This window comes from Hirundo rustica, chromosome 2 (genome assembly GCF_015227805.2).
Source record: "Hirundo rustica isolate bHirRus1 chromosome 2, bHirRus1.pri.v3, whole genome shotgun sequence".
Lineage (NCBI taxonomy): Eukaryota > Metazoa > Chordata > Aves > Passeriformes > Hirundinidae > Hirundo > Hirundo rustica.
The window spans coordinates 85,733,324-85,757,792 of NC_053451.1; the positions used below are offsets into that span (position 1 = coordinate 85,733,324).

Here is a 24,469-nt window from a genome sequence, read left to right on the forward strand (position 1 = left end):
CTGTATATTGTTAATTAATATCAAGCAAAAAGACTTGTGGCATAAATTATTTGGGTAGCTTTAATCTCATACTTTAAAATGAACTGAATTAAGAGTATGGAAGCTATTAGACTCAGCATTCAGCACATTGTGTTTATCACACAGCAGGCAATCATGAGACAAACTTTCTACAGAGAATTATGAAACAAAATTGCTATAGGAGCCTTTTGTAGAGCCTTTGCTTATTCTGAGTTGACTCTATGAGATTGCTATCAACACACTTATGTTGATGACACCATGGTTTCACTGTTGCAACTTTGTGTATTTTCATTTTTTATATAAAATACTGTAAATATCCATTTCCCTTTTTTTCCCCAATTTCTTCATCTCTTAGCCTTGTAAGGTCCTGTATCAGTGAACTCTAAACTGAATCCTGCTTTGTAAAGCATGAAATCTGGACTGCATTGTTTTCAGTAGCACTCTCTACTGGTATTACTGTCCCTTTAAAAGAAAGGCGAGAGCCCTATCCTTTGCTGTTGCAGTAAGCCAGCACCGCTAGGTATTCTTCAGACAAAAATAAAGGTGATGGTGAAGACAAAGATACCCTTTTTGCAAAGAGTTTATAAGGCTTGCAGTTGGAATGGGAGGTGGGGAGCTCTGGCATGCAAACAGATTTACTAAAATCCTGTATCTTCCTCCTCATCAGTTCTGTCTTTCTCATTTCCCTGGCCACTGCACAAGGGAATGCACTTTCTCAAGAGAGAGAAGGATCAGATGAATAGGGATGATTTCTCACTTAACCTCTAAAAATGTCTGTAGATTCAGAAGTCCACTAAATCTCTCAGCTTTCCTGGGGTTAAGTCTTAATTTATTTCTGAGCCCTTTCAATTCTCTACCTGTGCTGTTGTTTATGGATACACTCCAAGATTCATCCTGAAAAGATATGCATCCTACCGCCAATCTTCAAAAGGGTTTGGTCATTTGCACTATTTTTCAAAACAATAATAATGAAAGTTTGCTTGTTATAATGCTCTCCAAATATATATTAAATGGAATTGTGGTTCAAATAATAACAGAACTCTTAATCTGCATCTCCTAATTTCTACATTTGCAAGTTTTAAAAAATACCTTTGCAAATATGTTATTTGTTTGGGGTTTATTTTCTGTGAAAAGAAAATCAGAGTAATCTATTCTTTCCTAAAGCTTCCTAAATATCAAATTTTGAATATTTACATGTCTCAGAGTTTATATAAGTGTTCTTTCTAGGCTTTACATTATTTTATGACTTTCACTTGATAGTTTGCTGGAATGGAGAGTTTTACATGCAGTAAGTTTTTTGTAATAAAGCTTTGCACCTTGCTGATTATTCAGGATATACTTTTGTATATTCTTCTTGAAAAACCACTGGAATGAAGGAACTGACAGATGACTTCATTTGTTCAGTTTCTTTCTGCATAAATTAAAGCCAACGTCACCCATAGGTGACAGCAAAGTCTTGGAAACTGAAAATGCTGTCAACCCAATGCAAGCAATTAAGTATACAACAGTGAGGGCGAAAGTGCTTATGTGGAAATATGCAAAAATCTGTAGCTAAACATATCTCAGAAAACCCATGATACTTTTCTGAGAACTGAAGAAGAGCTATCTAATGTGTGTGGGTATTGCATGAAGAGAAAACCTTCAGTTTGAGGACAGCTGAGGATTTCCCTGTAGCCTACACTTGAACTTTGCTTGGTGAGAAGCTGATCCCCTTCCCTAATGGACTGCTCCGCTTGGCATCTATTGTTGGAGAGAGTTGTAAGGTCTAATCGCTGCACCTGATTGCCAGCCAGAAGAACAATGGAATGTTATCAAAAACTTCCCACCTCTGCAGAATCAGAAGGGCCATGTGTGTGCTTACATGTCAATGCCCTGAAAAGGGAAATCAAAAATGAACCAGTGGGTTATCACAGAGATACTCCTCCAGAGTAGGAGCTGGTGGGAGCTGTAATCTGTGCTCTGAACAATGTGGTCATTAGGGCATAAAAATCTTGGCTTGATCTCTGGATTTGTGACCATGAATGGGTTACTCTTCAGTACATTTTTAAAGCAAACAGGAGAATGAGACATAATTTTTTTGATTCTTGAGCTGGTAATCTGAATATTTATTTTTCTAGTTATCTGGTAAATTGTGTAGTTCTTTACCATTTCCATTAAAACTTTATAATCAAGGAGAAAGGAGCAAAGCTGAATCTTTCTCTTTTTTGCTTTTCCTTTACAAACAGGAGGAGGACCTTGAGATGCTCTCATCTCATTGTTTATTATCAGCAAAATATTTCTTATGAAATTAGCAGCAAATGAAATATTTCTAGACTGTTTTATTTCTTTCTCAGTGGTAGTTTTAACTTGTGTTGGAATAATATTTAAACACATTAATAGTGAAAGCTGGTAATTAGATTCAGTCTTTTGTAGTGTGATTTTCATTAATTACATGCTTACTTTAGTCAAGTTATTTTACATGATCTGTGATCTTCCAGACATAGAAGATTAAATAACTACAGATGAGTTCCTAGAGAAATAAAGCACATTTTTAGGGCACACTACACTCTACTAAGAATTAGATGGATCACCTCCTGGGCATGCATCTTCTTTCCATGAGATGTGAAGGGAAGTCAAGAGGACCAGGCTCTTTGATCCTTAAGTTAGGGAAGATGAATTGCTTTCCTTCTTGGTTCATCTACTAGTAAATGTAAGAAACTGGTGCAGAAGTCCCTTCTCTACCTGGATATTAGAGATGAGACTTCCTGGTAGGGTTTTCACAAGCAAGGCTTTAGTTGGTTGGGGTTTTATTATTTTGTTTTATTTGGGTTTTGGTTTTGTTTGTTTGTGGGTTTTGGTTTTTTTTTTTTTAAATAGTGAAATAATTAACCATCTTCTGGTCAGAAAAAACCCTCAAGCAAGCCGTGAAAATAATTCTCTACTTGAGTTTTTACCCTTTTCCTCCCTTCCTTTTTAATAGTAAGGAGATGTTCAGAGGAGTCTGTGGTCAATTCTTACCCTTTGTTGCAGATTGTTCACAGGACCCTTGCAGCCATGCTGGGCTCTTTGGCCGCTTTAGCTGCCTTAGCTATTGTTGGGGAGGTAAGTTATCAAGCTGTAAGTGCTCCCTTTGTTTCTGGCTGTGGTGTCATTAATTTCCATATTTGCCCAGTTCTAACTGAGCACACGGCAAAGCAGTGTTTTTTAAGAAAGAGAAATGGTAGGACAGAAACTGGGATGGGAAAACAGGTCAGACTAATATAGAGACCAGGAAAGTACAAAAAAAGTCAGTTGATGGTTTTTTGTTCTGATTCGCAGGAAGCTGACTACGGCCATTTTCAGCTTAATCCAGCATTAGTTTAACACTGTTATTTTCAGTAATGTTAGGCTACCAAGCAAACCTAAATGGAAATACTTTGCTTTATGCTACCCTAAATAATTACATCTCATGCTTGCATGTTCCAACCCTTCTGTTTCACCTGCTGCTTACTCTTAGTTGATATTTAGTGAAACCTCAGACTGATTTTCTCAGTTGTTCACTTAACCACACCATTACTGTTCCCTTTAATTCCCTCCAGTTTGTTCACAGGTGAAGCGGTATGCTTTTGTTCTCTTACCAAAAGGGAAACTGCAGTATACCATGTAATTTGGTTATCTTTTATTTCTGTAATGTTATGTAAGGAACAACTAGACCAACCAACAGCCTGATAATGACTCACTTAGGATGCCAGAAGTACTTTGAATTAGTATTAATAATAATAGTAGTAAAGGCAATAATAAAGAGTACTTTTTATATTGCTTGTAGGAACACTTATTAATTTATATCACATTTATTTAAATGATTCATCAAGTAAGCGGAGTTTATAAGTCATAGCTAATCACAAGTTAGGCGGCATTCACTAGTAATTGTATTTTTTGATTGCAGAAGCCAAGTATGGTCAAAGTGGTGGAGTGGATTGACTATGAGACACTGGCATTATTGTTTGGAATGGTAACTAAAACATTTATTTTGCTCTAAATGTGCCAAAAAATCTCTACATTCAATATAGAGATGTTTCCTTTTAAGACATTTTTTAAATTATACTTTACTCAGACAACTTATGACAAACATTTGTGTCTTAAGGAATTTACCAAAAAGGATCAGACCTCTGAAGGAGTCTTTTGAAATGTTGATACTTTTCTATTTTTTTTTGAATCTGTGAAATTGTATTGATAACATGCTAAAAACATCCTTGGGATTTATAAACAGAAAGACCTGTTTATGGGCCAAGTATTATCACTCTCATTTATCTTTTTAATTTTGTTTATTCAAAACCTTCCTCAAACACATTCTGCCAGAAGAGTGGTTTTCTGTCTTATTGTTATGTCTGGAGCTACAAAAAAAAAACAAGCCAGAAATGGAAAAGTAATATCTGATGAGATTATAATCATACATTATTTTAATCACTTTGCCCAGAGCTATTTGTGGTAAAAAGCATTGTCCAAGTGCCATTAGACTCTTACAAAAATATACAATATATGAAGAGAAAAAAATACAATTATCTCTTTCCATTCTGAGCTTTTCTTACTTCCTGACACTGGTCCTTGCTCCTTGCGTTCCCCACAAAAAAAGAAAGAAAGAAAGAAAAAACAACAACAAAAAATCTGTTGGGAACAAAGACAGAAGGACAGGAGACCTCCCAGATGTGGGAAAATGCAAGAAGTTCTTGAAGCCATTATCTTCCATGCTCTGTAGAGCATTACTGCAAAGACATTTACTGGTTTTTCTTGATTAATGATATAAGATATAAGGGAGATACATTGAGTACTTAATATATGATATCCACTACAAATAAATCCAACCAGACTCATATGACATTTACAGACTGCTTATGTTGAGAAGTATGTTTCACCAAATGATGCATTAACTAGAGATATGTGGCAGCTGTAGTGGATATTCTAATATAAGGGTGATTATATTCTCAAAGCTGTGTCAGATAAGAAGTCCATTCATCAGGATCACAAAAGGCTTTGCTCTAGTTTTGAGTAATAATTCAATTACTTTTATATATGAGTTCCAAGTGATTATATTTTTCTTCATCTTTAGATGCTGTTGGTGGCCATATTTTCAGAGACTGGATTCTTTGACTACTGTGCCGTAAAGGTGGGTTTATTTGGTACTTATTTCTCGATTTATCAAGTTAATATTTATTCAGATCTGTCACACCAAGCATGATCTTCAAAGAACCTTTCTAAGGTCAATGTATACTTATCACAGTAGAAACAACAGTGGTCATGTTGTAATACTGGAAAAATCCTTTGTGGATGAAAGGAAGCCCTTAATGCAATTCTGTTTCTACAGGAGAATATTAAAGGTCCCCAGTAGGGTACACAAGTATTTGGACACTATTAAGCTGGGCATTTTACTGATTTCCCTAGTATTGCAGTTCTGCTGTAGCTGAACTCTCTATTTATGCCTGGTAGTGGGACAGAAGAAATATGGGAACTATGATTAACTTTATGCCACACATGAAAAGTGGCCACAAACCTTTGCACAGCAGCAGAACAGAAGATTACATGAAAAGTGCAATTAATAGAATCACAACCACAGAACTGTTTGGGTTAGAAGAAACCTTAATGATCTTGTTCCAATCCTCCAACCATGGGCAAGGAAACCTCCCACTAGAGCAGGTTTCTTTAAACCCCATCCAGCCTGGCCTTGAACACTTCCAGGGATGGGGCATCCACAGCTTCTCTGGGTAACCTGTTGCAGTCTCACCACCCTCATAGTAAAGAATTTCTCCCTTATATCTATTTTAGACCTACTCTCAGTTCAAAGCAAATCCCCTTTGTCCTATCACGGCATAACTTTGTTCAAAGATTCCCCCCCTAGCTGTCTTATTGTCCCCCTCTAGCTACTGGAAGGTGCTGTAAGGTGATGCAGGAGCCTTCTCTTCTCCTCACTGAATAACCCAGACCTCTTACAGCCTGTTCTCATAGGAGAGGTGCTCTGGTGTTTTCACTATGTTTGTGGTCCTCCTCTGGACTCACTCCAGCAGTGCTGCTCTGAGGATGTCCCAGGTGGGACACAATGTGTCCCCAGGCAAGGATGGGAAGTCTAAACCATATTAGTCCACCTGGGCATGCAGGCAGAAGATTGGGGCTCAGCCTTCCCCTGAAGAGGAGCCACAGGCCCCCTTTATGACTGGCAGCAGAATGTGATGTTTCTTCAGAGTTGTTTCTTCATTTGTGTGATGGGATTGTTTGTCCACTTCCATGAATTATTTTCTTGCCAAGTTATTAGTATTAGTATTGGATAGTATTGGAGTAATAAAAAAGGAATAGTAAATGCTCCAAGCTCCTTGTTGCTTGACTTTGATCAAGTTGCTTTATCTATAATTTTTTGAAATCTCAGCTGGAGTGATATAGTCCATTAATTTTTCTTCTGTTTGTTTTTCCTAGGCCTATCGGCTCTCTCGGGGCAAGGTGTGGGCCATGATTACACTTCTGTGCCTTATTGCTGCAATTCTTTCTGCATTTCTGGACAACGTTACCACTATGATGCTCTTTACTCCAGTGACCATAAGGTATTTTGTTGTTACGGTATTGTACTTGGTCTTTTATAGGCAGAAATCAGTAGTAGACATGTGTGCAAAATACTTTGGAGTTGTTTTTTTTTTAATCATTGAAATGGAAATCAGAGCTTCAAGTACTCTTATTGTAGCAGAATAAAAAGCTGGCACTTTCAGAGGGATGGGTTGCCTTTTGCCTTTGCATTAATACTGAGCACATATCTGAAACCTGTGAACACTCCCTTGGCAGCTAACCATTTTGTCTTCATATCTTTTCTACAATACCATATTGTACCAAAATCTCCCTCGTACATGATTTTTTTTTTTTTTTTCCCTGTAAAGCAGGCAGAGTTTTTAAATTAAAGCTGCCTTATCCTTTGCTGGCTAATATTTATATACAATTTTAGATAGGAATTTATGTTTTAGTGAAGATGTTATCCCTTCTAATATTAGTGACAAATAAATTTTTAAAAAGTCCATATTTCATGTAACAGCTTTTTCTTGAATACGAGGATCTGAGTTTTATTCCTGTTGGTGATCATGTCATTGGGACAGCTGCTGGTTAATTGCACAATTTGAGATTAGATATTTGGAACTTTGAGCAGACAACCATGAATTTGATTACTTTAGATTTCAGTAAATTAATAATGTGATTTGCAACTACATTTAATCAATGTGGAATTATAAATTACTGTTTAACCTGAATTTAACCTGTGTCTGGTCAGGCAAATCTGTTTAATCCCGTTCGGTTTTGGAAAGATCTAGTGTGTTTTAAAAATGGTCCCCAGAGATGTAATGCTTGCAGTCATTATCACATTAAAGTACACAAAATTTTATTAAGATATGCCCCCTCTTTAAAATGCAGTGTAAAGCAGTAAAAACCAATTTTGCAAGTGACATTTATTCTAGACTGGAAACAGCTGGTGAATGAAAGCTCCATTTGTCTTCTGTCAAATTGTATTTTAAAGAGATGGGTTTGCCGTACCCTAATCAATAATTGCATTTCTAGCAATAAGCAGCACTGGAATTATTAAACACCAAGTTTTCTTTAGCTGTGTTACAGAATATTTTGGATAAATATAATTTGGGAATGGATTGAAATCCAGAAGACAATGCAGCATAAAAAGCTTTTCACAGTCAGAGCTATGGTAACATTTAGTCTGTTTTCAAAGAATCCTAGAATAGCCCAGGTTGAAGGGACCTCAAAAGACCATCCTTCATGGAAAAGTAAGCCTAGATGAGATTATCTGGCACTCTCTTCCACCACATCTTGAAAACCTCCAGTGATGGGGACTCTACCACATCCCTGGGGGTGTTGTTCCAGTGGTTAACTGTTTTCACCATACTTTTTTTTTTCTTATGTCGAGGTGAAATCTCTCCCTTGTCTTCTCCATGTGGATCTTTGTGACGGGAGAGCATCTGCCTTTGTAGCCTCCTTTAAGTAATGGAATTTTGTATTAAATGTATACTGAGGCCTTTTGTTTTATACTAAATAAGCCTGTAATACTGAAGAAGGGGAAACCCAGTACGTGGGAAACATTTATATTTGAATCACTATCAAAACTGAAGTAAAATTTTATCTCACATACTAAAACCAAATAATTGCCTACTTCAAAAAGCTTCATGCTGGGGGTCATTTTCTTTTTTATCTTACTGCCATTGTCTACAGCTTCACTGTGTTGCACTTTGCATTCTCCATTGCCATGGAGATAAAGCTTGCAGAAAATCATACTGACTCTACAAACATAAGGGTTTATATTTCCTGTAATAAGGCAGAAATAAAGTTACATGTTTCATTCTGCATTTTGTAGTAAGTTGCTAAAAAAATTATAACTACCCTCTTTTAGCTGTTGATTGTTTTCAAGATACTTTGTTATTGTTATATTGAAAGGCTAATATTTCTGCATGAGGAATTTATATAACTAGGATAAGTAAACTGAGGAACTGTGCTCCTGCCATATAGCTTAGATGTTCTGATGGTTTTATGCTTTGGGCTTAGGCTTTTCTTACTTACGTTAGAGCTGTCTTTTCAAGATACCACTAGATCCATCAAAAAGAAAGATTCACTAAAGAAATTTTAGATTATATTTTGAAATACTGAGAAATCAAGGAGACAATGGAGTTAAAATTGCAAGTACAGTTGTGGTCTTGTACCACAATTGAAGTATTTGGACCTGTTGTACTACAAAGTATCCTTTAACTGAATGATTCCATGCTGCTGAGGAAACAGCGTATTTTTGCACAGTTATATTCCAGAGTTTTTAAATGCTGACAAATATGCCATCTGACAGTGTTTTTTCTGAGTTTTAAATTGATATTCTTGGTGATAGTGTAAGTGAATCAGGTTAAGCTTTTTTTTTGTGATACAGACTTTGAAATGTAAGTTTTAATAACACAAACTTAATCTAAAGAATGAAGTTCAGCCGTTCCTTCAGGGAAAAGTGTGGCAGCATTGCAGTGAGAAAGCATCTTCCTGCACACTCTTCCCCTCATCTACTCTGAGATACAGAGGACAATAATTGAAGTGTGGCCTCCATCTTTACATTATGGAGCAATGTTTTGACAAGTTGTGAGGAGGAAAGCAGTTGTTTCTTACTCTGAAGTGCTTTGGTGTGACTTCAACTTTCAGCTTTTATTACCATGGCCCAAGTTTAAAGCCAAACACGTACTTCAGAACAGAGCGGATTACACGGGTGCGTGCGTAAATGTAATCTGTGAGTTGGAGTAGTCTGTGTGAAGATTACTCTCTGTAAGTGGGCTCTGAGTTCAAACGGATCATGAGGTTACTGAGTCAATCCCAGTGTTTGTCAGAGCACTTTTAGGTGCTTGTTATTAAAGAAACATTTTATTTTTTCTTATCAAAGCAGCATCCTACTAAAGAAGTGTTAAATATATTTGCACTGCTAAAAACATTTTGAGATTTTTTTTAACCATGTGTATTTTCTGCTCTTGTTTCATTGCAAATAGAAATACTCATGATCAAGCTTTAGAGAAAGAGGAAAATAAACCTAGTTTGAAAGCTGAAATCCCTGATAGATGATTCATGGCTAATAGGCAGCCTGCACAATCCTCTACCACTGCTTCCCATAAGAAAGTTAATCACTGTTGCTGAGTGCAAAGCCTGTGGTTGGCCAGAATAGTTTTTCCACAGGTCAGTGCAGTATAAGGACCGTGGTTTCAGAAGCTGTATCACACTGAAAATTTGAAATGCTATTTTCTGTGTAGTACAATTCTTGTACTAGTTGACTACTTTTAATTAAATGCTCTTAAAAAATGCATCAGTTCTGTAGGCATTATTAATTACATTTTAAATGTAAAGAAAATCTATAATTTTTTATTTACATTGTTACAATTACTCTAGCACAATAAATGCTTTAACACAGCATTCATTGGCACATTATGTTTAAAATCCTGCCATTTGTCTGTGAAATGACTGTATTTTGTAATTTTTTGACATTTTAAGATTTAAGGTAATTTATGCGTGGGATAAAAAGTTAATTTCATTATTTTTTACACTGCAGGCTCTGTGAAGTACTTAATCTTGATCCTAGGCACGTCCTGATTGCGGAAGTAATCTTCACAAATATTGGGGGGGCTGCCACTGCTGTTGGGGATCCTCCAAATGTGATTATTGTTTCAAATCAGGAACTGAGGAAGAGGGTATGTACTGCAGTTGTTTGGCTACTAAAATGAAGTAGTGGTGTTGACTTATGCAATGTTGATCCTTTTCTTCCCCCAGGCAGCCATATAAACAGAACATAATCTAATTTTTATTTTAGTAGGATGATCAGACCAGAAGAGAGTGATCTTTTGGGGACAAAATAGTGATGAAGAATAGACTTTTTGATCTGAACTGAGGATAACAGTTTTCTTTTTTGTTGTTGTTGAGGATTTCCTTATCATTGGCAAAGTGAGGAAAGAAGCAGGACAATGGAGGGCTGCAGAGAGGGCAACAAGTTGGAAAAACCCAAAAATGTGAAAATGAAGATGAAAATCTATCCATTTTTTTCAGCATAGGTTTTCTCTCAAAAGTTGAATATGAGACAATTTGACATGTTACAGAGGTTGCTTTGCCCCTGTAGAGCCATGACACTTGAGATACTTTATCCTTCAAGCACAGCCCGAGGGGACGTGGGGTGTGAGAGGGGGGCGGGTGCTTCTCCCGTGCAGTACAGGCTGCAGCTGGATCCCACCTCCTGACAATGTTTTGCTATCTCCAGGCTGCAGTGACAGATTTTAGATTCCAACACTTGGCTCTTCTATTGTTTGCTGGGTGCTTGGTTCCAAAGGGAAAGCTATGGTGGCTGGTGCTGTGTGGGACTGCAGGACATGAACCAGCCAGCGGGAGCATCCCAGTTCCACCATTTCTTTCCACCAGCATGGGCTTCTCTGCCCTGTGGGCTGGTTGGGGCGCTGCTGGCAAGGGTTTGCAACCCTCAACATCTGCATGGAGCTGAGTTTGCTGAATTTTCTGTGTTTTCAGCTATCCCTGCTACCCCTGGACATGAGGGCATCAAGTGTTCGTTCTGCCTCGGGCACTGTCTCCCATCGCCTTTCCCAGCTGTGCTGTGGGGCAGCAGGGAGACAGATGCAAGGGGCAGCCCCTCCTGGGGTGGGGCAGATCTGCCCTCCTCCTCACCAACAAGCAGAGCCATGGAAGGGACAATAATGTAATGGGCACATCTATAACGACACCGGGAGTGTGCTTTCTGTTTTGGCCAGATGTCATAAACCACCCCGTCCCCGCCCCACCCCCCAAAAAACTACCAGAAGACAACAGCCAACCAAACAAAAACCAACCAAAAAAACCCCAAAAGAAATTTAGTGTTAATTGCAGTAGGAAAATCACTGAGCAAGGATGAGGGAACTGTAGTATAAAATCCTAGGTTTATTTATTTTTTTTTTTTATTCAGTGTCACTTATGTTTCTATTGCTCTGTGAAAGAAAAATCTCTTCTAATTAACTGGATGCACTCATATTAATTAAGGACTGTCCAGGTTGGAAAAGGTCTTTGAAAGTTTGTAATATTTAATGAACTGAATTTTTACCATCAAAATATTTGAAATATACTGCAGATGGCTTGTTTGGATGGTGATTTTGAGGACTGTAATATTTATTGTTAGCTAAGAACTTTATAGTTAAGTTTTACATTTTAGATGTGAAATCTGTGCACCTATTTAAAACTTCTGATCTGAAAGAGAATAATTAGTACCTGCCATGAAGGAAATTTTCCTAAATACTCAGAAACACATCATCTCTCTAGAACCTTCAGAATGGCTATAAACATGGGAAATAATTAAGCAATCACAATTGAAAAGAAACCATATTACATTTTTCTTGTTTGAACTATTGATAATTTTAGGAGGACTCATATGTATAAATGCCCTAAAAAATACGACATTATAGGAAATTCTGTATCTGAAACAAGCGCAAAAATCGTTCCAGATGTTTTTAGTCTGGATTATTTTCAGATCTTTTGCTGCGTCACAGAAATAAGAACATAATGAAATAGATTAGGTTCAACACAAGGCCATAGAATTTACGCTGCTTCTTTTCTATACTCTCAATTTTTATATCCACGTACATAAATAAAAAGAGTCAAAGACCTATCCTTGGCCCTAAGGCAGAGTGTCATGGTCTGAGGTATGTCCTCACTGCTTAGGGCTCACCCCTTCTAAGTGAGATTTTCCGGGGAGAGTGCTAGCCAGGGTAACTGGATAAAGCCAAGAGAGAGGTCAGAGAGGGAGATGGACCATCTGGCCTCCTGCGGTCTGAGCGGTTGAACTAAGAGCTGGATTCCTAATTTTGTCCTCCCTCTCCAGCATGCTCTCTTATGATCAGAAGGAGCATGCTCTCTTATGATCTATTGAAATATAGACATTGCTGTCTTGTTTCTGAAACTACTTCCAGTAAAGGGCGCTGTGAAGAAGGGTTATATGAGCTACCACAGTTCTGTGTCTAAAATGCATGGGGAGCCTACTGCATTAATACCAAGTAAAAAAAAAAAAAAAAAATTAACTGTTTCAGAGGTAAAAGTTCTTGAACGCATTAATGACATCTTAGAAACACTCTTTCATGCAATATATTTTGTAGTTTCTATTATGATGTTTTCTATAGAAAATACTTGGGTTTTATCCCTTTTTTAACATTATGGTCAGGGTTTTGAACATTACAGGAATTCTAGGAATTTTTTCCACTTGATATTTTAGTTGAAATTCTCCTTTTCATTCTCTTGTACTTCCTCCTCAATGTCATTTTTGCACAGTAACTAAAGGAGTACTTGGACAAAATGCCACAGGAAGCTGAATAATGAACTATCCTATGTAGATTATTTGGTTTTTTACTCTATTTAGGTACTATCAGGAGGAGAATTTTACCAGTCTTCCTGAACTTTTACTGCTGTGCATCAACCGCTAAAAGCATCCTAGTAAAATATTATGCAAGTTCACACTTTTGTAGGAAACATTGGCTTTTATATAAATATGAAATGAAATGCAGCCTCGTTACTTTGGGTGGTGTTATCTGATTATAGTGTTAGAAATGCTTTACTTTTTTTTACTGTGGTGCTGGAGAGACTTTTTTCCTTAGGTTCTGGAGAAAACTCACATCATATTAAAAGTATTTTATTTAAACCATGTTTGAATAAATAAGATTTTTGTAACATTTTGCTCATTAAAATGTAGCAATAAGTCTCTTTACTTCTACTGAGATGTAAATGACTGTCAAAAGGATTTTTTCTTTGTAGTTGTTGTTAATTTATAATCCTGACATATTCCCTACCATCATGACTGGAATCACTGGAACATTTGCATAATAGGAGAAGAAGATTTGTTGTGCTCTTGGTTGTTCTTAGTTGGAGTCGGAAGAATTTTTATAAAACCACATTTATGTTTTGATTTTAGGGAAGGAAAATAAGAGCCAATGGAAAACTTATTTAGTGAATATAAACATTTTTAAATGTTTTATTATCATCAGAGTGCTGTTACAGAATGGCCACTGTTAACAAAATTATATTTTTATTTTGAAGAGATATGGGCTTCAGACTGTGGGAATTCCATGTTTATATGCACAATAGAGCATGAACCAGTTGGATATTGTTCTTGTTCTCAGAGGGGCTGGACAGCAAATCTTCTGTATTTGGGAACTTCACAAACTTCTTCAAACACACCGTTGAGATCAGAAGTTCCTGTGCTCTAAGCACAGGCATTCTGAGTTCTTTAAAGAATGGATGGAAGTCAGTCTCCAGAGCAAAATGATGCTATAAACATAGTGATAGTGAAGTTGTGCACTGGTGTATCCAGGATAAATCTGCATAAAATAGGTAATGATAAAGGCAAAGGCAGTTTTTGTATATAGCCACTGGAGTATATCTTATTATTTTTTGTTTTTGTTAGCATGTGATAATGCTTGTGCTGTTAAACTGATGTCTGCTGAGGATTTGGGGGTCTCAGCATACCACTCAGAATTATTCCTACCATTTAACAGGAATTTCCTGGAAAATTGACAGACATCAGGTTTTCCTGTGCTGCCTTTTAGAGACTTTCGGCCTTCATGATGGAATTTATCATGATGTGATATTATTTGGTTATATTTAATGAAAAATTGTAGTACTGAAAAAATTTTAAATTAAAGTAGGTATTTCTGAAAAAAAAAGAAGAGAAAATCTTATATATGAATCTGTAAAGATATTTCAAGCACTGGTAAAATGGATTACCATACCTGAGTAGGCTACTTTTGTTGAGTTCACTGGATACAAGCTTGTTAAAACTTTTAATCAATTGGTAGGATTCTACCCCTTCTGTTGATGTTTCATTGATTCCTTTTCTCAAGAGAAAATTAAACTTAGATATAGTTCCTGAACTAAAATGTATGGGCTTATATCTGATTTCAGAATTTTTGCCATCTATGCATGTAGTAATCATAAACCAGCATAATGTAAAACCAAAAAGGAAGTTCATCAACATCCCAAATAAACATTATTTTCAGGTAACTGGGTTAAGCCATCAGTGATTTCTGGCTCAGTGACCTCATGAGCAGCTCCCATGAGAGACAATGCAGATCTCAGTCACTCAGCTATAAGGGATGTTTAAGCCAATATAGAAATAATAAATTACTCTTTCTCTTCTGCATCTTAATTTTATTAGTTTTAAAAAATTAAGTAAAGGGTATTATGGTTAGAAACACAGTACTTGCTGCTCTCCAAATCGCTCTACATAGCTATAATTTTTGCTTTCTCATCCCTCTGAAAAGGCAGAATTTTTGTGGAAAGCTCTGAATTACTAGAATTTAATTTCACATCTCCAGAAGCAAGGAAAAAATAATAATCAAGACTATAGAAAGCTGGCATTTTAGGAAAACAATATGGCACTTTCTCCTAATATGAAATTGATATATTTGACTTTACATTTTAAACTGTAAACCAAGGAAAGAAATCCACTGTGTTTCAGCTCTGAATCTGTAGGCAGTGGAACCTTTAGGCTGTTGTCTTGCTAGAACAAAATGTTTAGATTTTCTCTCGGCTGGGAAATAGCCGGAATTTGACACAATTATCATAGCCTCAAGTAAGGGATGTTCGAAGTGTGTTTTGTATTTGTCTCATAGGTTGAAATCTCCTGGAAGAAAAATATTTCTTGCCTATTGTGCATGTCAATTCTATTCCAGTCTATTGTGCAGGGAAAGAAAATCTTTGTGAAAATGACTTTTTGTTGTATGCAGTAGACATGGGGAGCACTTAAATGCTTTTTTACAATGTTGAATCCTGGCCTCAGCAGCGCAGAAGACTCAGGGTACAAAATGTGCTATCCACAGCCACAAAGTGTATGAATTTAGGCTCTGTGGAGATGTTGCCTGTGCCACCACCTGTGTATCCTCTGCTGCATCTTTGTGGTACTGTGTACTGTGGTACAGTGAAAACCCTTTAGTCTCTTGAAGTTCCCCAAGAGGCTGCCAGCTGGCTACTAGCTACCTGACGATGCCTGGTGTAAAATCAGCCTTCTTTTTCCCTGAAAATATTCCCTGTGGTGCAGAGAGGCTGGGGTTAAACACCCAGACCAAAGTATCAGGGAGGGCAGCTGTCTGTATTTCACTCTGAGCCTTTCTCATATCAGCCATAAAAAGTAGTGCACTTGGTAGTCCTCAGCCTCCTCATGGCTACAGGGCATCACCTGTCCAAGGCCAGTGATCATCAGGATTCATTTTCACTCACTGTCTCTTGTGCACCAATGCAAGGAGGTAATGGGGAGGAAAGCCGGGAGCAAGGGATGGGAACTGACTCCAGTCTTGCGTTATCACCGACAGCCCTGTCATGCAGGCTCTGTCCTGAAATAGGCACACTCCATGTTAGAAAACCATTTGTTTCAGCTGAATTAGAAACTTACTCTGCAGTAGGAGCAGAGCAGCATGTTTTCTTTTTCACCAGGGATCTGAGAGATATGAAAGATCAATGTGCTGATGTTATGAACTTTAACAAAATCCTGAATCTCAGCCCAGCTACTCCCTCTGAAAAGTTTGGGTAAGCTCTTGGATAGGATGCAAAAAAATCTAGTAGACTTTTTTTCCTTCTTGTGATGGTGCCTGCAAATCACTTTCATGACTTATTTACGTCAGCTCTTATGTCATGAAGCTGTGTTAATCCTGATTTTTTTTAAGGGTATTGTGATCTCTATTTCATTTCAATTCCTTCCAACTACGAGTCAGACCTGAGACCTCCTTCTTACCCTCAGGATTTTAGTTTGCCTTCTAGGTTGAGGTGATTTTCTTCACCAAGAAATTAGTTTTGTGGGTTTCAAGTGACATATTTCTTGTGCTGTATTTTTTGAGAAGCCTCTGCATCGCGTCATTTCAGGAGCTAGTCACTTTTTTTTTTTTTTTTCCTTGAAACTGGTGTGATATTAAAAATGTAAAGGCAAGTGACTTTTTGTGTTTGTGCTTATTTGCAATAAGCTACTTCATTAAATTCAAGATCCTTTAATAAGTGATGAAGACATCACATACTTAAACTTGAGACTTACCAGGAATTCATTTGGTTGCTATTTATCTCTTTTACTCCCTTCTTTAGCATTTATCTTTTTTTTCTGTGTATTTCTATAGAGAATCTCTACCATCATAGTTGGCTCGGTAGCTGGCATCTTTTTTCATGATGTGGGAATTATGCTGTTGCTGCCAGCCTAAGAAAAGCTTTATCTCCACCGCTTTTTTTGTAAGACTAGTCTGAGTGCAAAAGTAATTTTCTTCATTCTTGTAATTCTGCATTGAGTATAATCTGATAATTCCTAACTACTTTATTGCTCTTCAACCACCTGTTTCCCAGTAACTTTTCTTTCAGAGGATAATTCTTTTTTCCAATCAGATTTAGGCATTTCTCTTTTGGCGGGTGTAGCTTCAGTGTTTTTACAGCTTAAATAAATTTGGCTTCCTGCCTCTCTTTGTGCCATTTTAGAGACCATACAAAACGGAATAATGATTTTACATACTTATTTTTATGGCCAAAATTTTATGATCTTTTTTTTTGTCTATAATCCTAGGGGCAACCCATATATAAATTAGATTTATTGTCAATTTATTGTCAGTGGTTTTAATTAAGGAAATAAACACAGGGGATATGGAGTTTAGATACTTTGGGGGCAAGTCTCACAAACACCGAGCCTTTACAAGAATTCTTTTTTTTATTTATTTGTAAATTTCCTAGAGTTATGAATGTTATTTTCATCCCTAATAGAAATGTCTCCTGCAGCTCTGAATCTTAACTTGATGCCCAGAGGTCAAACTTTATAAAAATTGATTTGTAAAATCTGTCTTAGAGAGATGTCAGACACCTGAGTGGCTGACCTATTTTGTAGGCAAACTGAATGAAGGTACAATATTTTCTTTTTGGTGTCACTTTTTTTCTGACCAATTCTTAAAATAATCTCATTCTAATTCCTGAAGAGTCTTCCTTGCACTTTGATAAAAGCAATGGCTGTAGCTATGTTACTGCAAAAGGCCAGCAAATGAACAGGTATAGTTTTACCTTTTAGTGTCTGGAGAGTAAAAAGTCAAGGAATCTAATATTAAATAGCAAGTAGGGATGACATTACCTCAGGAAGCTTAAACCTGTATTTTAATAGGATCAAATTCTAATCCTGGGTCTGCATATTTATGGTTTGAGATTTATTTGACTGTCTGCAAACTATGGATTTTTTTGCCAAAGTGCACCAATCTTTATCTGGCTATGAAAGTTCTTTATGACTGCCATCAGTTTCTTGTGCTGTGTGTCTTTTTATTATGCCCTGTGGTGCAATAGAGAAACTTTTTCTTCTTTTTTTTTTGAACTAAAGACATTTTAACTAGGAAATTTCCACATAAATTCTTTTAGCATTTGACAATATAGAACGCACATTTAAAGCAGTAAGTTCCCAATAGTCTTAACGCGCGGGAGGTAGTATCAGCTGTCGTTGCAAGGGAAGATGTTTTTCAATATGCATTGGAATTACTAAAATGATCTATAGGAAACTCATAGTTAAAAATCAGGGAACAATAGAGACAAAGAGGTGTGTCACAGGGAGATCAACTAACTCTCTGGAGTTTCTGGGAAATCAGTGGATGCTCTGAAAATTCAGCTGGGACAACCTGGGCTATCCAGGGCTTGAGCCATGCTTTATTTCAGGCATCACAGACCTGTTGTGCTTTGATCACCAGCTCAGACAACCTCTGTTTTTTGAATATAAGGCAGCTTCTTACTACCAGAGTACTTGGATGTTATCCTCCTTGGAGATTCATGGGTAAGATTTTTTGGACAGGCGAGTCACGGTTACTTCAGGAAAGCCCAGCCCAAAGGGTAACCCTGATCCACTACTGTGTGTGCAACATGGAACAGTGAAATAACTCAATTGAAAGGGACCCTAGAGGTCACCCAGTCCAATGCAATGGCAAAGTTCAAAGTTTTAGGGCAAGTTGTTACTATTCATTCTTATTGCTTGAAAGCAGTAGCCTTTTAATACATTCTGCTTAACCTTTTTAAAAACCCCTTCATTAAAAGCTTTCATTGTGCAAAGTATAAAGAAATGTGTTCAATTATTAATGAGGAAGAAGAATAAACACAATATTGACATATAATATTTTTATTGTAGAAGAATGTTTCAGATAGAATTATTGTAAATATTTCTGTTGTCAACAGTTTAAAACAAAAGCTGGTCATTACAATTCAACTATTCCTGAGAATTTGAGTGATTTGAAATGAATTTACAGTGTTTTAAGTGAGAAGTAAAAGTTAATGATTCAGTTTGGGTTTTTTTTACTGAACCTTTCAGGAACAGTAGGTGTGTTTCAGAGTAACTCGTAATGCAATGTTTTAGTTATCTGAATTAAGTTGCAATATGGTTTGCCTCCTTGGAACCGATGAAATACAGTAGATACTGAACTTGAAACTTAATATATTGCTTTATATTTATTATTGATTGTCCATAAAACTGAATACTTTTCCCTGCACATAATATAGAAAAATTAGTGATTTTTAATTTAGGTTTTTGTTTTTGTTTTCAGGGATTGGATTTTGCAGCCTTCACAGGGCACATGTTTGTGGGTATCTGCCTTGTTGTTCTGGTCTCCTTCCCTTTTCTCAGACTTCTTTACTGGAACAAAAAACTTTACAATAAGGAGCCAAGTGAAATTGTTGGTAAGTGTGAGCATGAAAAAATTTATAATACACTGAATATGTGATAAATGCAAACTGAGTACTGTCTACTACAATGATGTTTTCAGATGGAAGCACCCACCCTCCTCACTCTCTGAACATTTATTTTTCAACTAATAAGTCATATTCTATTTTTAGTTGTGATATTTTCTGATTTTTAGAAGTGGATGTTTTTCTGGTTCTATGATTTAGGTTTTGACAGGAATTATTAAATATCTTACAAAATTTGCAGGAATATTTTTTATCATTCATTATAGCCATAGGCACGAGTATCAGCATGTTCTGTGCTGCACCTGCTCAAGGTGCTGAGTTCACAACCTAGATTTAGAAATATCCCAGGTTTCCCTTACGACAAACATAGTGAACTGATGCATTCCCTTGCTGATGGTTTTCTTCCATTGAATTTTTCAGCAATCTTTTACTGGTCTGTGGTCAGTGAAAGACATTTCATCAAAGCAGAACTTTTCAAGTCCTCTCCAGCTTGCCTCTGTGGCTCTTCCTACCCTAAATTTCCCTGGTGCATAATTTCTACAATTCAGTAGAATTAAATCTATGTCTTTTTATGTCACCCACCCCAATAGTCTCTATAAGTATTTTTAAAGCTGTTTCAATGATTGTTGACTGCGTCAGTCCCTTTTTATCTTCATGCTTTTATCTTTATGCATTTTTATTCAGTCGTTTTGAAGTTTTTATCATTGTTCTAGGGCTTCTTATTCAGTGATGAAATTTAATACTAAACCCTCAAATGTTCACAGTTTCTTGAAGAGGCAAGAAATATTGCACTAAGTATAAAGTATTAGCAAGCTTTGTACAAAGTCGAGTATAGCAGTTTCTTCCCTGGAACTGATGCTTGTTTGACTTTTGGCTGCAGAAGACTTAAGATCCAGGCTCCCACTGACTGTGCTACACAGGTTTTAATGTGCTGTACAATGTCTCTGAAGCTGTGTGTGTGGCATCTGTTTACCATGGAGAGGACAACTTTTGATACGGTTGATATATCTAGGCTTCATTTGTAATCTGTGGAGAAAGAGAAGTGCTTTTCAAGACTAATGGAGCTGTCTGTGCTAGAACAGATATACTGCAGGCCTTAAAAGTTTGCTTTTCTCTTATAAAGAGAGTCCAAGGTGACTATGGCAGAGAATTTCATGGTAGGTATCACATTTAGGCAAAAGAAGTAGTACTTGTAGTGCCTTGTCTTGCTCCAGGGAAAATTTGCTTTAGGATTATGGTTTTATTAAAAGGCAGAAGTGACAATCCTCTCCTCAGCAGATTATACCATGTGTCTCGAATCCCATCTGATAGGAAAGTCAGAGAAGAAATTTCCCTTCTTAGGAAGATCTTCTGAAGATTTTTGGTTTTTATTACTGTGTCTATTCAGCACAAGGTGTGCTCAGTGTACCTGTTTGTATCTTTAAAGGCCAAATTCTTTCCCAGAATTTAGATCAAGAATATTTTTGAGGTATTCTAGATATTATACTGACTATTTTCTAAGACACTTAAGGAGAATTTCCCTCTCTCCTATATGTCTGTCTGGTATGAGGTAGGCATTTTCATTCTAAAACAGCTGAGGCTTTCTGCACCCTTAGAGGTCTTATCCAGAGAGGAAGAGAAATAAAGAAATTAACTCAGACCCTAACATGCCTAGATTCTTTCCCTGTGACCCTAAAAAGTAAGATTTTTCAAAAAGCCATCAAGAAAATTAATCCTCCCACCTGGAAGCAGTATTGATCTAGACATAATAAGCATTATTTTTAAAGTAAGTATTTTAGAACATGGAATTGCTACTTTTTTCCTTTTGGATATAAACTTTTAAAGCATATGTTTTGGATTTTTAAGAAATAAACAATGCATAAAAAAAATTAAATTAATTTGAAAAGTACAGTACACACAATAGTACAGAATAGTACACTGACACAGTATTTTTGCCAGTGAAATGGTGTAGTAGTGAAACACTGGCAAGCATATTTCCCTCAATTAATTTATTGGTAATCTTTGTTACTTGTACCTTAGTCTGTTCAGAGATAGCAGTCTCCTCATCAGTATACCATGTGTTCTCGTAATCAGCTGCTTGTCCTTTGCTGCAAGCCTAATCAGGAGCTGCTCAATTAGAGCAAAGGCTGAAGAGCCACTCTTTCCACTGAAAATTTCTGTGAGAGGGGAAGAGAAAGAAAGAGACCAATACAGCTCCATTAGGAGATAGCTGTTGTGGTTTGGATTTGCAGAATAGCCGCCGAGGTGCTTCCAGGGGTCCTTTCATCTCCTGTTGAAATGGTTCTGTGATAACTTCAAATGGCTTGTTTGAAGCAGCTGTTTTAATCAACTAAATACCAGTCTTTCCTCACCTTGCCCTCAATTAGCAATTAAACAAGTTATGTGAGATTTAATTGGTATATTGCTCTCCCCAGATTGTTTCGTCCCTGTGCACTGTGTGCTTTCAGCTTTTTTTTCCTACAGTTTTAGGACACACAGATTATTAAAATGGATTAGCACGAATTTTAAAAACAGACAATGCTCTTATTATGAAGATACATTTTTATCTTAATTTCAACACTATATGTTACCAGTGTCTTAACTCTGTTGGTTTTCAGATTGATTTGCAGCACTTCTGCCACAGTAAAAATACTTGTTCTTTCCCCAGGAACCACTGTCTACCTGCAGTGGCTTTAAGTGGGGCAGTTAGCAAAAGAAAAAAAGACTCTGAAGAACTCATCCATGAGAGAGAAATCTAATGTTTTTTAAGAATGAAGGGATTTTTGAGGACTTTTTTGTGCATGTCTTTTAGCTGATAAACCTACTCCTTGTTCTGTGTGATGCAGCAAAGGATGCTAGGGCTAGAAGAGTAAGCTGGGATTTGAAAACTTGTGTGTATCTACACCTTCACAAAAGAATATGTAAGGGAAATAACATCTGAGTGTAAGAGGAATTCAATTTATTGTTTCAGCTCCCACTCTGAAAACCTGAAATCAAAGTTTTCCATCCTTTAAGGGTTAACAATACATCATTTAGTCCCTGGGAAGTGTAACAATACACTATTAAGTCTCACCTGCCAAGCTGTGGAGATGTGGACCTCAGTGTTTGGCAAGGTTGTTTTCCCAAGGAGTGTGGGAGGCACGTGTTCTGGTGGCAAGTATTATTATACTGGCCATTTTACAGAGAGTAAGAGCTTTCTCCTGAAACAACTTTGGCACCAGCTCCCCGTTTCTACTTCGTTGCTTGATCTTTTTTCCAACATTTTCACTGGCTGAAAGAGAGATCCACCCTTTAAGCAGGAGTGGTATTAGCAGGGGAAGCGGGGGGCACGTTATTCCCTCTGGGGTACTCACTGTCTGCAGCATCTGGGAAAATACTGATGGTAGTATGAAAGTCAGTGTGTAAAGCCAACGACAGAAGGAATTTTGTAATTAATCATAGTCATATGTGAAGTGCTTAATGTGTGAAAAACACAGTGCTGTTTCTCACAACGGGAAATGCAGTAACCAGTTGAGTGAGCAAATCTGTTTCTTTCTTCCATGTGAAGCTCTACAGATGTTCTCAAAGGGAAGAAAAAGGAGAGGAGGAGGGGAAAGAACTACTGTGATGACTTGCAAGAAAACTCAAATACTTAGCAGCAAACACTTTGAAATGCTAAAGCCCACATAAAATAACAGCAATGTCTTGGGCCACAAGGACACTGCAGGGACACAGAGGGCACCCAGGATAACGTGTAATGTAACATCAGTATGTGTGTTTCTCAGGGTCAGAGAACAGTCCTTAGTCCTATTTTTGCTAACATATTTGTAACTTTAGGAACCATTTCTTGCTAGAATCAGTGACGTAGCTGAATTAATTAAATTGACAAATCTTTGAACTGAGGTGCATCTGTACTTATGTAGGTACTTTACTCTCTGCCAGTAAAGCATAATTGGTATTCAATGTGATGTTGAAAGTAGTGGCCTTTCCTCACTTGTAAGCTGGTTCAAGTGAAGAAATTAGCAAGCAGTTTATGAGGACAATAATGTCCAAAGAAAGGACTATTTCAATATGTTTTCAAGAATTCAACTTTAAGCTCAGTCTGGGTGGAAATTTTTGTCCTCACCTAAGATGCTAATTTCATTGGATTTTATGGGGAATACTTTTAAATCTTGAGGACCAATGTGGACAGTAAAATGTGTATATTTTTGTCTCTTTGCTTTTTTTCTCTTCTCTGCAATCCAGTTGTAGTTATTAATACTGAGTAGTGAATAGTTAACATTTTAACTCTCCTACTGTGGATGTTATCATGCTGAATGAAAAGGTATAGCTTGCTTATGAATCCTCTTGATATCTAAGATAATATCTTTCCGGTACATATTGTGTCTTTTATTTGAAAGGACAGTAAGACTTTCAGTCTCAAACAAACTAGGTAGTCCTAATGCCCCTTCAGACACTGTATTTAATCTTTTTGGATAATGGATCAGAATCTACCAGGGCCATGGCTTTATGTTTGAAAATGCAAATTAAAAGCTGTCATTATTTGCACCTTCGATAGCTCTCCTGATGATCAGGAATGAGAAGAGGTATAGTTATTTACTTGCCACAGACTGAAGATTTTTATTTTTTTAACCATTTTAGATAATTTTATGCTTTAATTCCTGTATACCTCCTTTGAGCTGCTTTAGGATTGATAGAGTATTAGCCTTGGAAAGAGGAAAACATTGATCTGCCTCTTGTCTTCAGATGATAAAAATAGTATTCTGACATTGCAAAACAAGGAGAATATGACAATCTCATATCATTTGCTTAGCGCATCGATAAAGTAGCAGAATGAAGGTATAATATAACGTCATTCTGGATCAACAGAGCAACACTCGACAATTTATTACACACATTTTTCATGGCAGGAATGAGTACAGGAAAGACACAGATGGGAGGGAGAAGTTAGTGCTAGTTTCTGTTTCTTTCACAGCATTTGTGCCCCTCTGTATACAGACCTCTGTTGTGAAAGGATTGCACAGGTAGATTGCACAGTGCTTGGAAAGAGACGACCTTTCCTGTAACAGTGTTTTGGTGAAGTTATGAAAAAGTTTTCCACTTTGATGCCTCTGAAGTTCATAAGATCTTTGTAATAAACAGAGCTTAAAAGAGCTGTTTACTTCTACGTAACACATTATCTGTGTTTATCTGCTACAGAAAGCTTTCACTGTGATGGTGTTTCAAATACAAAGGTAAGCTTGACAGATTTTTTAATTGCTCTGCCATTTTCATTAATCAAAGTGTGTTCAGTGTATTACTC

General features: G+C 36.9%; 1 protein-coding gene across 1 annotated transcript in view; it reads left to right on the forward strand.

Moving 5' to 3' along the window:
* OCA2 (OCA2 melanosomal transmembrane protein) overlaps window positions 1-24,469 on the forward strand; it is a 166,996-nt gene that overhangs the window by 50,848 nt on the left and 91,679 nt on the right. The window contains exons 9-14 of the mRNA XM_040055440.2: window positions 3,028-3,099; window positions 3,923-3,988; window positions 5,084-5,140; window positions 6,439-6,563; window positions 10,070-10,208; window positions 19,068-19,200. Of these exons, the coding sequence (XP_039911374.1) occupies window positions 3,028-3,099; window positions 3,923-3,988; window positions 5,084-5,140; window positions 6,439-6,563; window positions 10,070-10,208; window positions 19,068-19,200 (592 nt within the window). The remainder of the gene's footprint in view (window positions 1-3,027; window positions 3,100-3,922; window positions 3,989-5,083; window positions 5,141-6,438; window positions 6,564-10,069; window positions 10,209-19,067; window positions 19,201-24,469) is intronic.